The following is a 15,461-nucleotide window of genomic DNA, read 5'->3' as shown; positions in this document are numbered from 1 at the left end:
CATACATAGGTTAAAAAGGCATCAACCTGTGCCCTTTATATTTGTTTATTTTACTTGACAAAAATGATACTTAAGATTATAATGGGGCCAGGCACAGTGTCTCATGCCTGTAATCTCAGCACTTCAGGAGGCCGAGGAGGGCGGATCACCTGAGGTCAGGAGTTCAAGACCAGCTTGGCCAACATGGTGAAACTGCATCTCTACTAAAACTACAAAAATCAGCTGGGCGCGGTGGTGGGTGCCTATAATCCCAGCTACACGGGAGGCTGAGGCAGAAGAATCACTTGAGCCCGGGAGGCAGAGGTTGCAGTGAGCCAAGATTGCATCACTGTACTCCAGCCTGGGTGACAAAGTGAGACTCTGTCTCAAAAAAAAAAAAAAAAAAAAAGATGGCCAGGCACGGTGGCTCACGCCTGTAATCCCAGCACTTTGGGAGGCCGAGACGGGCGGATCACGAGGTCAGGAGATCGAGGCCATCCTGGCTAACATGGTGAAACCCCGTCTCTACTAAAAATACAAAAAAATTAGCCGGACGTGGTGGTGGGTGCCTGTGGTCCCAACTACTCGGGAGGCTGAGGCAGGAGAATGGCCTGAACCCGAGAGGCGGAGCTTGCAGTGAGCCGAGATCGCGCCACTGCACTCCAGCCTGGGCGACAGAGTGAGACTCCGTCTCAAACAAACAAAACAAAACAAAACAAAACAAAAAAGACTATAATAGCAGTGGCTCATTGCAAAGACATTGAAATAGAAGTATACACATCCCCCCACCCCCACTCCATTGCCCAGGTATAACCACTGTGAGCAGGTAGTTTTCTATGTCCCTCTGCACTACAAGGTTCCCTGGGTCAGTCCAGAAGGTCATGAGCATAGTATAGGGGCCAGGAATGCGGGCCTGGTTAGACACAAGGTATGTCACAGACTGGAACTAAATGACATGGAACCATGTGATGGACAATCAGTCCCTTTCAAATTCTCTGAGCTTCTCCAGACCTAAGGAGAAAGACTTCCTCTGGGGATAAGATGTCTTTAACATCTCTCTGATGCATTTGGGAGAAAGAGAGGGAGAAGACCCCCTTAGGCTCCAAGAGGTGACCAGATGTCCCTAGAATTTAATGGTACTATTCGTTTTCATTGTTTATTTTTATTTTTTAAAGTAGTTTATTTTCACAGAAATACAAACAGTAAACAAAAAAATACTTTATATAAGTAATATATTTAAATATATTTTAATAAATGAAATAATACAAAAACCATCCAATGCATCATCAGTTTATTTTTGGAGTTACATTCTATTTATGCCAGTTTACAGTTCTTTTTCCATTTATAGTGATGATGTAATAACAATTATAATATTGCCACAGATCCACCCAAACATGGTGATTCCTACCTTCTTCTTCTTGCCCTTGCCCCCACATGTGCCTGGTAACATGGCCGCCCCCACATATCACCACCTGTGTAGAACATCATGGCGCCCTGCATTTGCATATTAAAAAGCTAGGGTAGTAGGGCCAGTTTTTTCGTGGGCTACATGAGCGACATGCCTGGTCAAACCAATCCCTTGAGCCCTATGCAAATCAGACACCATCTCCTCCAACTCCTCGTAGAAGCAGCCACTTTTCTGCAGCACACGGGGTTTTCTCTTTGTTAGAATCCTCCTCCCTCTGTCTCCATACAGGGGAACTGTTTTCTTCTTCCTTCTTTCTTTCTTGCCTATTAAACTTTCTGCTCCTTAAAACCACACACACACACACACAGACACACACACACACACACACACACACACCATAATAATAATAATATGACCACAGAAATTGTAGTGATGGCTCTTACTTAATGAGCACCTACTAAATTCTAGTCCTGTGCAGAGAATTCGCATGTATTACCTCAATACACCCAATCTTGATCAACTCCTTAAGGTGGGTGTAATTACAGTCTCCATTTTACAGATGAGGAAACTGAGGCACAACGAGTTAAATCTGACTTGCCAGGTACGCACAACCAGTAAGTGACAGAACCAGAGTTTGAACCCGGGCAGTCTGGCTGCACTTGCATAACCACTGTGATGATACAGAGTCTCATTGAAAAACACAATTATGTAAGTTTTGAAAAAGTGAGTGGATTTGAAGAAAAATAGTAAGTGCTAATAGTATGCCTGGTATGAGGAGATGCTAAACATCATAAAAGTCATCATGAATGATTAAATTTCCAAAACCAAAACAAATCAAGCTTAGCCCAGCTCAATATGCTTTCTTTACACAAGGAAAGAGGCCCAGAGAGGGAAAGGACCTACTCAAGGCTGCACAGAGAGGCTGGAGCCAACGTCTCAACAGAGAGGCCAGAGCCCAAGTCTCAGGAGAGAGGAGGGAGGGAGTGGGGAGGGCACCTGGCAGGGGAAGGGACTGCTCCCAGGATTGCATGGGGTGGGAAATGTCAGAGTTTGACCATGATTGGTGGGGGTTGGGGGGGGATTAGAAGAGGACACCGGGCCAGATGAGACCTTCCCTGTTCTGCCAAGTTGAAGGCCCCTCCCTCCACCTCAGTGTAAAACCTCCTGGGTACATGTGATTTCAGCACCAGATGCCTGTCGGTCCATCATCCTCTCTGAGCTCACTGCCACGGCAGTGCCTGGACCCTGTTTCCATCACAATGGGCTGTGGACACTCATTCATTCACTCATTCATTATACAAATAGTGATGGCGGTCCCCTGCGCCCAGCACTGTGTGGGCTACGGGTGGGAGGGAGCCTCGGTCCTCTGTAAAAGCCTCCTGGCATTGGAATCTTGCTGGCATTGAGAAATGCCACCCTCCTCCTCCTCAGAGCTCCTACTGTATTTCTCTTTCTTCAGGGGCCTCATTTACTAAAATGATTTTTCCCTCCTTAAGTAAGCTCCCTTTGAGTGGGGTCCTTATTTATTCTCATCTCCCTTTGCCCCCCTGGGCAACAGGTGGACCTGGAGCTTGCAACCAGGCTGGGGCAACCAGAAGGGCCCCCGTGAGGCTCATGACCTATGGGTCCTAAGACCATACCTGGGTGGAAACCTCTGGCCTAGTCCAACTTGTCTATTTGACAGAAAAATGGTGGTTCTGACCAGGCGCGGTGGTTCATGCCTCTAATCCCAGCATTTTGGGAAGGCGAGACGGGTGGCTAGCTTGAGCTCAGGAGTTCAAGACCAGCCTGGGCAACATGGTGAAACCCCATCTCTACCAAAAATACAAAAATTAGCCAGGCATGGTGGTGGGTGCCTGTGGTCCACAGCTACTCGGGAGGCTGAGGTGGAAGGATTGCTGGAGCCCAGGAAGTCAAGACTGCAGTGAGCCGAGATAGCACCACTGCACTCCAGTCTGGGCGACACAGCAAGATCTTGTCTTTAAAAACAAACAAACAAACAAAAAGGCCAAGCACGGTGGCTCATGCCTGTAATTCCAGCTACTCGGGCTGAGGCAGGAGAATCGCTTCAACCCAGGAGGCGGAGGCTGCAGCAAGCAGAGATGGGAACACTGCACTCCAGCCTGGGCAACAGAGCAAGACTCTGTCTCAAAAATAATAATAATAATAAAAAAAAAGAGAAGACAAGAAAAGGAAAAGAAAAATTGCGATTCAGAGAGGGACATTTTGTTTCTTCTGCCATAAAATTTATGAAGCACCTGTTTGTGCCGGGTCCTGTGCAGACACCAAGGCCCCAGAGAGGAAAAGAAGCCAGTGCTTACTGTACCTGCCTCCTGTTGCCACTGTAGCAAATGATCATGCACTTTAGTTTCAAGCTACACAAGTATAGTATCTTGCAGGTAATAAAAGATCAGAGGCCTGACATGCATTTCACTGGGCCAAAAACAAAGTCTTGGCAGGGCTATTTCTCTTCTGGAGGCTCTAGGGGAGAATCCATTTGCTTGCCTTCTCCAGCTTCTAGGAGACGCCCGCATTCCTTGGCTCCCGCTCTATGTTCCAAGCCAGCAACATCGCATCTCTCTGATCCTGCTTCCGTTGTCATATTTCCGCTATTTATTTATTATTTTATTTTATTTATTATTGCTCTGTCGCCTAGGCTGGAGTGCAGTGGCGCCATCTTGGCTCACTGAAACCTCCATCTCCCAGGTTCAAGCAATTCTCATGCCTTGGCCTCCCGAGTAGCTGGGATTACAGGCATGCATCACCACACCTGGCTACTTTTTTGTATTTTTAGTAAAGATGGGGTTTTGCTATATTGGCCAGGCTGGCCTTGAACTCCTGACCTCAAGGGATCCACCCACCTCAGCCTCCCAAAGTGCTGGGATACAGGCATGAGCCACCACACCCAGCCTATTTACGATTTTTAATGTAATAAGAGATGGGATCTCACTATGTTGCCCAGGCTGGTCTCAAATTCCTAGCCTCAGGCGATCCTCCCACCTCAGCTTCCCAGAGTGCTGGGATTACAGGTGTGAGCCACCACCCCTGGCTCATAGTCACATTTCCTCTTACCCTTCCCTCTTCTGCATCCTCTTCCACCTGGTGATTACACTGGGCCCATTTGTCTAATCCAGGATGGTCTCCTTGTTTTAAAGTCAGCTGATTAGCAAACTTAATTCCATTGGTAGCCTTAACTCCCCTTTGTCTTGTAATAGCACGTTCACAGGTTCCAGAGATTAGGATGAGGGCGTCATTGGAGGTCATTCTAGGTCATTCTACCCATTACACCTGCCTTTAGATGGGAACTGCTGTAATAGGGGTACTATAGGATCCCAGAAAAGGGGACACCTGATCTCACTGGGGTAGTTGGGGGCACCCAAGAAAATCTCCTGGAGGAGTTGACAGCTGACCTGAGTCTTGAATGAGGAGTTGGCCAGGTGAGGAGGGGTGGAAGTGAAGGGCATTCCAGCAGGAAGCCACTGCATGTGCGGAGGCCTCGAGGTGAGCGAGGGAAGGCATGTGCCACTGTGGCCGAAGCATGGAGAGGGGTGGCAAGGCTGGAGGGGAGGCGGGGGCGGAGGGCAGCTGCCAGATCTCAGGGGAGCTGGATGCCTGGAGGCTGATGCTTCCTGAAGACGGTGGGAACCTTTGAGGGGTTTGGAGCAGAGACTGATGAGGTCCGGTTTGCATTTGAGAAAGGTCACTCTGGGGTCCTGGTGGAAAATGGCTGGGGTGAGGCAGACGAGAATTTGGCAGCCAAAGAGAGGAGTCAGGTGATCCTGGGTCCTGGGCCCAGTGTTCCCTCTTCTGGACTCTGACTGCCAGAGGGACGGGCTGACTGCCTTCTGGATCCCTTCCTGGAAGAGGCGGTGAAGCCTGGATCAGGGCGGGGGCAGGGGACAGAGTGGAGCACCTGGCTGGAGAGCTGTTGGTGGAGGGGAAGTGTTGTGGGACACACTGAGGGCTGTTTGTGGGTTGGGAGGCAGGAGGAGAAGCAGTGCTGTGAGCAGATTTCTGGCCTAGGAGCCTGACTGGGCGGTGGGGTCATCACCGAGGTAGGACTGGGGGAGGAGCAGGTTTGGGAAGTTGCTAGGTGGGGTCTGATATGTTGGCGGTTGGTGGCTGAGAGGCATCTAGGAGGTCCATGGGAGGCAGCTGGCTGTACAGTCTGCAGCCGTGGACTTGTATCAGTTATTGCTGTGTGAAAAATGACCCCAAAGCTCAGTGGCAAAACAGCAATCACTTATTCTCACTCTCCCATCTGCATGTGGAGTGGGGCTGTCTGGTCTGGGCTGGGCTTCCCTCGTGGCTCAGCTTCAGGCTGCAGGCCTGCAGGCCAGCCAGGCGGTCAGACTGGGGCAATGCCAAAATCCTCTTTCTCTTTGACCCTGACCTGAATGCCCACCCCCCACCCCTATTCCTCCACGTCTCCGTGGATCAGCAGATGACATTTGAGCAAAGACCTGCAAGAGGTGTGGGAATGAGGCTGTCTTGAGGAAGAGCATTCTAGGCAGAGGGAACAGCCAGTGCAAAGGCCCCGAGGTGAGATTGTGCCTAGTGTGTTTGAGGGACAGGAAAGAAGGCCAGTGTGGCTGGCAGTGATGAGTGAGGGGGGTGGGGTAGGAGAGGAGGTCAGAGAATTAGCAGGGTCCTTAGGCATATGGGGCCTGGAAGGTCACGGGAAGTGGTCTCTGCCCTTATTATCATTGCTATTATCACCCCCTCCTCCTGTCCCCCACAGGACCCTCCATCCCTCGACACAGCCATCCAGCATGCCCTGGCGGGCCTCTATCCTCCTTTCGAGGCCACAGCACCCACCGTCCTGGGTCAGGTGTTCCGTCTCCTGGACTCTGGCTTCCAGGGGGATGGGCTGAGCTTCCTTCTGGATTTCCTGATCCCTGCCAAGCGCCTGTGTGAGCAAGTGCGAGAAGCAGCCTGTGTAAGTCAAGAGGGAAACAGGGACAGGGAACAAGCTGTTCCAGAAAGTCATGGGGCTAGAGGCGGGCAGAGAAGGAGGTGGGCTGGCCTGTGTCTTGTTTCACGGGGAGCTGAGGGTGTGGGGGGACTTTCCAAGTATCATTGCTTGCCCAGGGGGAGACATCAGCCCCCCAGATCAAAGGGGATTACCTTGTGACATCTATGAGTTCATTACATTGTACTGTCACCAGCAGAGAAGAAGGCCTGAATAAAGGCATCCTTGGGGGCTCCCTGGTCTTGGGGAGCCTGCCCTGCGCCTGACATTGTGGGCACTGCCAAGTGCCTTTGGTGAAGTGGGGCAGCTTCAGTGGAAATAGCAGAGAAGGTCCTAGAGCTTCCCCGGAGCCCCTGAGGCATCAGGACTCTTGCTTTCTTCCCCTGTGACCTCTTCAAACTCAGATCTCAGGGAGGCCTCTGCCAAGGCAAAGTGGAGAGAAAAGTGTTTTAGCCAGACTCATTGGCTGCAAATGACAGAATCCTCACTCAAACCAGGGAAGGGTGGATCAGGCCTCAGGCCCAAGTTGATCCACTGATCAAATCCCTTGAGGATCCATTCTGTCCCTAGTCTCTGCTTTGCGCTGCTTGTTGGCATTATTCTTCCAGGCTAAGTGTTCCCACAAGGCTGGAACCCAGGGAAGCTCAAGGATTTATATTCTATCCTAGAGAGGAAAATAAACTCTTTCCCATCCACTGCACATAGAAAAATCTCAAGGAAGGATCCTGATTGGCCAGGCTTGGGTCATATGCCCATTCCTGGACCAATCACTGTGGCCAGAGGAGTGGGGTACCAGGATTGGCCAAGCTTGAGTCACATGTCTACCTCTATGGTCAGAGGGTGGAGCTGTTTTAAGAAAAGGATGAGAAGGCCGGCAGTGGTGGCTCATGCCTGTAATCCCAGTACTTTGGGAGGCCAAGGCAGGCGGATCATGACGTCAGGGGTTTGAGACCAGCCTGGCCAACATGGTGAAACCCTGTCTCTACTAAAAATACAAAAATTAGCCGGGCGTGGTGGCACATGCCTGTAGTCTCAGCTACTCGGGAGGCTGAGGCAGGAGAATCGCTTGGAGGCAGGAGAATCGCTTGAACCCAGGAGGCAGAGGTTGCAGTGAGCCAAGATCACGCTATTGCACTCCAGCCTGGGTGGCACAGTGAGACCTCGTCTCAAAACAAAAAACAAAAAACAAAAAACAGAAAAGGATGAGAGAAGCCTGAGGAGACCAAGCCGTCAAATGCCCACCGCAGGAACTTGCCATTCCCTTCATGGGTTTCCCTACTGTTCCCTGCTCTGTTGTTATTAACACCCACCCTCCTGCTACCTCAGCCTCAAGAATCACAAAGAGGTTCTAAGGTCCCATCAGCCTGTCCTGAGTTGCCCACTGCCTGTCAGGGACACAGTTCATCAGAAGCAACAAGGAAGGGTGGGGACTGTGTGCGTCATTCCAGTAGTAGAAATAAATTGAACGTGGCAGCTAAAAGTCCAGGGTTAGGAACCAGAAGGAAAGTGAGATAATCTATTTTACATGCTTAGCACAGAGCCTGGCTCATAGAAATAGCTCACTACATGGAAACTGGTATTGGAGAAGAAGGGAGCTTCTCATGGAAGCATTTGCAGCCACTTCCACATGACACTATTTCATGCAGATGCTCCCCCATCCTTATTTCTTCTCCCTGACAAGCTACACAATTGCCCACTTCCCTTATTTGGCCATTTAAACTTCATTTGCACTGGCCGCTTCCTCAAGGTAACAACATTTCCGCGTCTTTATTTTTCCTTGTAGGTGAGTTTAATCTAATTGTAATGATAGGCAAATATCTGTCAATCTCAGAGCAAAGGGAAGTCATGTGGGATTAACAGGATGGCTTCTGGGTTCAGATGCCCCAGGTTCAAATCCAAGCTCATCACTGTGAACTTTGGAGATCCATGCCACCTCTCTGAGTTTCAGTTTCCTTATGTGTCAAGCAGAAACGTTAATAACACAGTACCTAGCACATGGAGATGACAACACATGGAGATGACAACACATGGCTTAGCAAAGACTCTGGCATGCAGCAAGTGCCCAGTAGCTATTGGCTATCGCTATCCCACTTCCTTGTTTCTCCATCTGAAATAAGAGCATGGCAGCCTCAAAGTCTGCCTCTCCAGCCACCATCACCTAGAGGCAGCCACCTTCACATAAAGTCTGGTGGGGCTTGGGGACAGATACAGCTGACTTGAAATGTGAAGGCCTAGGTCCAAGTCCCTGATGCTTATCAGCTGTGTGGCTATGAGCCAAATGTTTCACCACACTGAGCCTCAGTTGCATCATCTGTAAAATGAAAATAATAATGCCTGAACTGCCTACATCAAACTGAGTTACTGTGAAAGTCAAGTGAGATGAGCAAAGCCATCATCACTCTGGTGCTTTGCTGTTTGCAAAAAATGGCTGGGCTGTTTTTTCTCATTCAATGAGAAGGTGAGAGAGAAAGCATGTTGCAAACCCAAGAGGGCTAAGTGAAAAGGGTCGAGAAAACCTACAGACTCATGAAGGTTTATGGATATTAAGCTTCTCTGAGGCAGCCCAATCTACAATATGACTGATATAAATGGGTTTATCAACATAAGGTATAACTATGGTCAGATCTCACTATTTCTGCAATCAATAATTCCAGGAAACACCTGTTTAATTAGCAGGAAATTCAGTCTCACTCTCTGTACATCTCCCCTACACACATCCAAATTATATAAGATTGTCTGGGACTTACTCAATCCACAGAACTCAGACTCTTTTTCCAAAAGCCAGTTAAAGACCTGTTGTCAGCCCAGTGGAGCTGTTGTTTCTGTTGTTGCCACATGGTGTCACTGTTGAACACTGGTCCCGCACAGCCCAGTGGAGAGGCTCAACTGAGAGGGATCACTTGGGTCACAGCCTGTTCCAGAATGATCCGCTGTACCCACCTATACCGGGAATTTCTGGCAACTCCTGTTAAAAAAAATTTTTTTTTAAGTTTTGCTTTGCCTTTGTGTTATTATCCATTAATGGGAAATAAATAAAAAATAAACAAATGAGCCTTCATTTATTTAATGAGAAATAAATAAACAAACAAATAAAAAATAAACATTCAGGCCCAGAATAACCTTTGGGTCAGGAAAAACTGGACAGCCATCTAGTAAGTTAGTGGCAGGGTCAGATTTCCTGACTTCTCATTCAATACTGTTTCTACTTCACCCTCATACACTATCCAAATTCAATAAGATGTTCAACACTTTATTATAAAATAGGCATTGTGTTAGATGATTTTGGCCAACTGTAGGCTGATGTAACTGTTCTGTGCACTTTTAAGATAGGCTAGTCTAAATAAGCTATGATGTTCTGTAGATTAGGTACATTAAATGCATTTTTGACTTATGATATTTTCAATTTATGATGGATTTACCAGGATATAACCCCACCATAAATTGAGGCCATCTGTATAATCTCACTTAATCCTCATACCAACCCAGTAATACTGACATGTATTATTATCCTATTTGCAGATAGGGAAATTGGGGCTCAAAGAAGTTAAGCAATTTGCACAAATTAGCAACGTAGATGTTTGTCTAAACCACGTCTCCCTGGCTTTAAAATGGAGGGCTAAGGCTTGAATTGGGTTGGGAAATGTTCTGGATAGATGCAGAGAGGAAGGGAGCATGAGCCAAGCAAGGGGACCACTTGGGAAAGCCGATTGCTAACTAGTGCATGGTGCTCTGAGCTTTCTCACTTGGGTCAGTAGGCTAGGATTTCCAAGGTCAGGGCCAGGACGAGGGTGGGGCAGGAGAGTCAACCTTTGCACAACCTTGACAGTGAGTGCCTCCTAAATGCTGCCTCATCCTAGTCCCTGACCTGTTCCAGATTCCACGTGGGAGAGGGAAAGGAGCAAATCCAAGGGTGGAGCCTTTCAGGGCCGGGTTCTCTGATGCCATCCCCTTCTCTCCACAGGCTCCCTACTCACACTGCCTCTTCTTACACGAGGGCTGGCCACTCTGTCTGAGGGATGAAGTTGTGGTCCACTTGGCACCCCTCAATCCTCTCTTATTGCGCCAGGGTGACTTCTACCTCCAAGTGGAGCCCCAGGAGGAGCAGTCTGTCTGCATCATGATCAAATGCCTCTCCCTGGACCTCTGCACAGTGGACAAGAAGCCTGTTCCCGAGCCAGCCTACCCTATACTTTTCACCCAAGAATGGCTGGAGGCCATCAACAGTGACTTTGAGGGAAATCCCCTACACAACTGCTTGGTAGCATCAGAAAATGGTATTGCCCCTGTGCCTTGGACCAAGATAACCAGCCCAGAGTTTGTGGATGACAGACCCCAAGTAGTGAATGCCCTCTGCCAAGCCTGGGGGCCCCTTCCATTAGAGGCACTGGATTTGAGCAGCCCTCAAGAGTTGCACCAGGCCAGCTCCCCAGACAACCAGGTGCTTCTTGCCCAGAGTTTGGCCAAGGGTAAGGGCAGGACATATGGGAGCAAGTATCCAGGACTCATCAAGGTGGAGCAAGCCCGGTCTGGGGAGGTGGCTTTCAGGATGGACGAGGTGGTCAGCCAGGACTTCGAGGGAGACTATGTGGCTCTCCTAGGCTTTTCCCAAGAGAGCAGAGGAGAGTCTCCCAAAAGGGAGGCAGGCACATCCAGTGGGTGTACTTCTGGGGCACTAGAGGAGATAGCTGGAACTAAGGAAACTCCCTTATTTCAAAAGATACTGCCTCTCTCAGAGGCCAATGAAGGACCTTCCTTGGGAAATCGGGCTTGCACAAAGCCAGAAAGCTCTGAGGAGAGGCCCTATAATTTGGGCTTCAGGAGAAAGGTCAATCATAAAGCACCCACCCACAACTCAGAAAGGCCACCCCAAGGCTCCTACATGAATGTCCTTGAGGACCCACTGGACTGTGCCTCTGGTCTCAGGGCAGGTGTCTCACAAGAGCCAGCTGCCTCCAAGATGCAGGGACCTCTAGGAAACCCAGAGAATATGGTGCAGCTCAGGCCTGGACCAAGACAAGCCTCCTCTCCCCGCCTGTCCCCAGCTTCTCCTGCAGCTCCAGCCTCTGAAACAAAGATAGAGGTGACGACCAAAGAGAGAAATGGGAGACTTCCCAAGCCCATGCCCTGCCCTAGCAGAAACACCTCCTCCCCTGAGCCCCCCACTCCTGGGCTCAAATTCTCATTCTTGAAAGGGCAGAGGCAACTCTCTGTGACCCCGGAGAAAGCCTCACTCCAGCACGATGGGCCCTGGAAAGTCCTGTGTTCCCTCTACTCTCCTAAACCCAACCGAGCCAAATCTTCGGGGAAAGGTAAGATGCCCACATGCTCAGCTGTACAAGGAGGTTATTGTCTGGTTGAGATCACATTTCAGGTGGTTTTGGTTGTAAGTGATAGAGACCACCTGGGCTGGCTCAGCTTCAGGGGTTTAGTATACAGTGTGGCATGTTAAGGGGCTTGAAGTCTCATGTGTCTGGAATTGAGCAAGGCACTGTGACTGTGTTACAACTGCCTGAGTTCACACTCCACCTTTGCCATACACTGGCTGTGTGACGTTGGCCAAGTACTGAGTTTCTCTGAGTCCACGTTCTCCCTATCTGTGCAATGGGAATGTCACCTATTTCACAGTGTTATTTTGAGGGTTCAAAGTGACACCAGAAGCCAGGTGTAGAGGCTTATCCTGTAATCCCAGTGCTTTGGTGGCTGAAGCGGGAGAATTTGGGTGGCTTGAGGCCAGGAATTTACAAGAAAGAAAGAAAAGAAGGAAAAAAGGAAGGAAGGAAGGAAAGAAGGAAGGAAGGAATAAATAAAGCTGGGCTTGGTGGTGCATGCCTGTAGCCCCCGCCACTCGGGAGGCTGAGGTGGGAGGATCTTTCAAGCCCAGGAGTTCAAAGCTGCAGTGAGCTATGTTCATGCCACTGCATTCCAGCCTGGGCAACAGAGTGAGACTCTGTCGCTAAGGAAAAAAAAGTGAGGTGTGGGGAGGGGTAACACTAGAAGTAAGGGGCTTAGCGCAATGCCTGGCACATGGGAGAGATCAATAGTTGTAAGCTATTATTAGTCAGAAAGAGAAAGAGGAGACATTTTCCCCTTAGAAAGCCCATCTTCTGCTTAACATCCTTTTCTTTGTTGTTGCTTTTTCCCAGCTGGAACAACTCAGACCAAAACATCTGGCCCAGCCACTGCCCCCGGCCCACTGACTGAGGAAAAGGCTGCCTTGCCAGAAGCTTCTGCAGGCTCCCCAGAAAGAGGCCCCACCCTGGAGGAGGAGCCCCCAGGGCCTGAGCCCAGGATTGGGGCTCTAGGTGTCAAGGTTTTCCGCTCCAGGATAGCATGCCTGCCAGGTTCCAGGGGATTCAAGCAGGAGGTGGTAGGGAGGGAGCTGGGGGCCCCAGAGCATCCTCAGGTGCTGTTGGGTGGAGGGGAGGCAGGGAATGCCCTGGAGGCCTAGGTTCTAGACCAAGCCTCCTTGGGCCTCAGTTTCCTCATCTTTCCCATGGGAGAATTGGAATAGATGAAAGCAATTTGTTGGTATCCATCCACCCATCTATCTGTCTGTCCATCTGTCTACTTGTGCATCCATCAGTGAAGCAGCCAAGGTGGATACTGGGTTCCCCAGAAGCAGAGCCTGAGACATAGATTTTTGGGAAAGTGACCTATTGGAGGAGGGCTCTGAGGAGAAGGACAGAGGGTCAAGGCAGGGGAAGGAGCCAAGCAAGGCTGTGGGCTGACCCCAAGGAGAGCACTGGGGCATGACCCGCCCCACAGAGCTGGCTCCAGCTGAAGGTGTAGGGGACTGGCCTTTTATAAGCCTTGTCTGTCAGTCATTAACTGTGGGCTGATCCCCAGTCTGTCCGTCATTAATGAACTGCAGGAACTTCGGGCTGATCCTGGAATGGGGTGGGGCAGGGGGAGCCAGTGATCCAGTTCAGCCCAGAGTGCTTCTTCAGAGAGGGGGCATCTGTGAGCCACTGACAACTGATACTTGCAGACTCTGGGGATGGGTTCTCTGCCTGCTGAGGGGATCTGGGTTTGGGGTACTAGCAGCATCCAATACAGAAGGTCTTATCACTCGTATTTAATATTTCCCCATTGTTGTAACAGACATTTACTGGTTCCTGGGCTTAGCACTGGCGATTCATAAGAGAACAAGTCTGATGTGTTCTCTGCTCTCAGGAAACCTATATTCTAGTGGTGGGGAAAAGCCAACAGTTTATCACAACAGATTATTGAAACCCAGTGTAAACGAAGTGTGACAGTTGGGAAGGACAGGGGGCTGTGGGAGCACAGATGAGTCCCCTGGTTCAGGCTTAGGGTAGTAGAGGTCAAGGATGACTTCCCGGAGGAAGTAACGTAAAGCCCAGTCCTATGGTATGAGTAGGAATTATCCAGGTGAAGAGTTGGGAACGGCGTTCCAGACAAAGGGAACAGCATGTGCAAAGGTCCAGAGACAAGAGAACCACAGTGCTTTCTGGAGACTGATTGTCCTGAAATACTATTTTACTTCACAGACTTCTATATCTCTCCAGGACCTTGGGCACTGCCCTGTCTTTTTGCAGCTCCCAGGAGACCTTATCTGTCCTTTTCCTGGTCATCTTTGCTGAAGCTCCTGCTGTTTGTTCCATATTAATTGTACACAAAGGATCTCATGATCCTCTTAGGGCCATCATGGGCCAAGGGCTCAGATTTTGTCCATGGAAGGCTCTGCTGTGGGAGGAAGATGACCTTTGTTTTAGTTCTAACTCTATCATTAGCTCCCTGTGTGGCCTTGGAGAAGTCACTGCCCTCTCTGGGCCTCCTCGAGAGGAGGAGAACAGGCAGATAGGACCTGGCTCACTGTCACTCTTCCCTCAGTTACTCTTGTTGTAATTCTTGGGGGTTGCAACATGCACTGTTAGCTCGCACATGCCTGATGCGTAGTATGTGTGCAAAAAGCATTTGCTGTGTGAATGAGCGACGTCCACATGCGTGCTCCTTCTGTCCATTTTTTGTCCTGCTCTTCTCTAGTGATCTTGTCCTCGTTCCCCACATGACTCCCCCCATCGCATCCCCCGTAACCAACTTCTCCCCGCCGGGTTTTCATGTTAAGGCTCCCTCTCCTTTATTACCACTGCTTCTCTTTCCAGGTCACCCACTGCCCCAAGTTTCATCATCTTCAGGCCTCCCAAAACCTTGAACCTATTGGTTAAACCACCTTTTCACTCCCCTTTTCCAGCATGTCTCCCCACCGTCCACCACATCCCTTCCCCATCATCGTATCTCCCCTACTCTCCACCACATCCCTTCCCCATCATCGTATCTCCCCCACCCTCCACCACATCCCTTCCCCATCATTATGTCTCCCCCACCTTCTGTCACATCCTCACATCCCTTCTTCCTAGCTTAGATTCCAGGCTCACATTGTAATCACTTCCTTTCAAACACTCACTCGCTTGCTTTCCTCTTCCACCTTCACACTTACCCAGATAAATCCCAACCTCCGTGAGATCCAACTCTCCACCTGCACCCTCAAGCTGAACGAAGCTGGAAAAATCTGCACAATTGTGCAGGCTAATTGTGTTGGATTCCTGACCACTGACCTCTGGGGGTCCCAATGGTGCTAGTGGATCCTACTTCACCTCCAGAGTCCTGAATGACTCCCCCACAGTCCTGTGTGATGACTTCACACCTTCTCTCTCCTTTGACCTTCAACACCACCTTCCCCAACTTAAATCTCAGCTGATGACCTTCCTTCTGGTCTGACTGAGTAAGCGGAAGCAATTGGAAGGAAGTCTATGAATTGCTTCTGCTTACTCAGTCAGACCAGAAGAAAGATCATTCACCTACCTGCTGGCATCTGTACCCACAGGCTCAGCATCCTAGTATGGATGAATTGTCCATGTGCCTGAGGCTGACCCTGAACCAGTGCTCTGTTCCTCTTTACCTCCTCAAAGACATCCCTCCAGCAAGATTCTCTTCTCCTTCCTACAGGATCATCTTTCCTCTTTGGCTCTGGGCCATTCCCATCAGGATGAGAACACGCTGCAATATTGCCCAGCTTGAAATGAGCTATTCTAGGCCCCCGTGTTCCCACCCTCACCCTTTTACATTAAAACTCCACAAAGC

General features: G+C 49.7%; 1 protein-coding gene across 2 annotated transcripts in view; it reads left to right on the top strand.

Moving 5' to 3' along the window:
• The first annotated feature begins 5,998 nt into the window (after window positions 1-5,998).
• KIAA1755 overlaps window positions 5,999-15,461 on the top strand; it is a 33,485-nt gene continuing 24,022 nt past the window's right edge. Inside the window, exons 1-3 of one of the 2 annotated variants that reach the window (XM_016937905.4) lie at window positions 5,999-6,326; window positions 10,321-11,668; window positions 12,503-12,700. In XM_016937905.4, the coding sequence (XP_016793394.2) occupies window positions 6,048-6,326; window positions 10,321-11,668; window positions 12,503-12,700 (1,825 nt within the window). In that variant the 5' untranslated portion in view covers window positions 5,999-6,047. The remainder of the gene's footprint in view (window positions 6,327-10,320; window positions 11,669-12,502; window positions 12,701-15,461) is intronic. The other variant, XM_016937903.4, reaches the window with a different exon arrangement.

Source organism: Pan troglodytes, chromosome 21, assembly GCF_028858775.2.
Source record: "Pan troglodytes isolate AG18354 chromosome 21, NHGRI_mPanTro3-v2.0_pri, whole genome shotgun sequence".
Classification (NCBI taxonomy): Eukaryota; Metazoa; Chordata; class Mammalia; order Primates; family Hominidae; genus Pan; species Pan troglodytes.
This window is presented reverse-complemented; position numbering and strand designations above follow the sequence as displayed.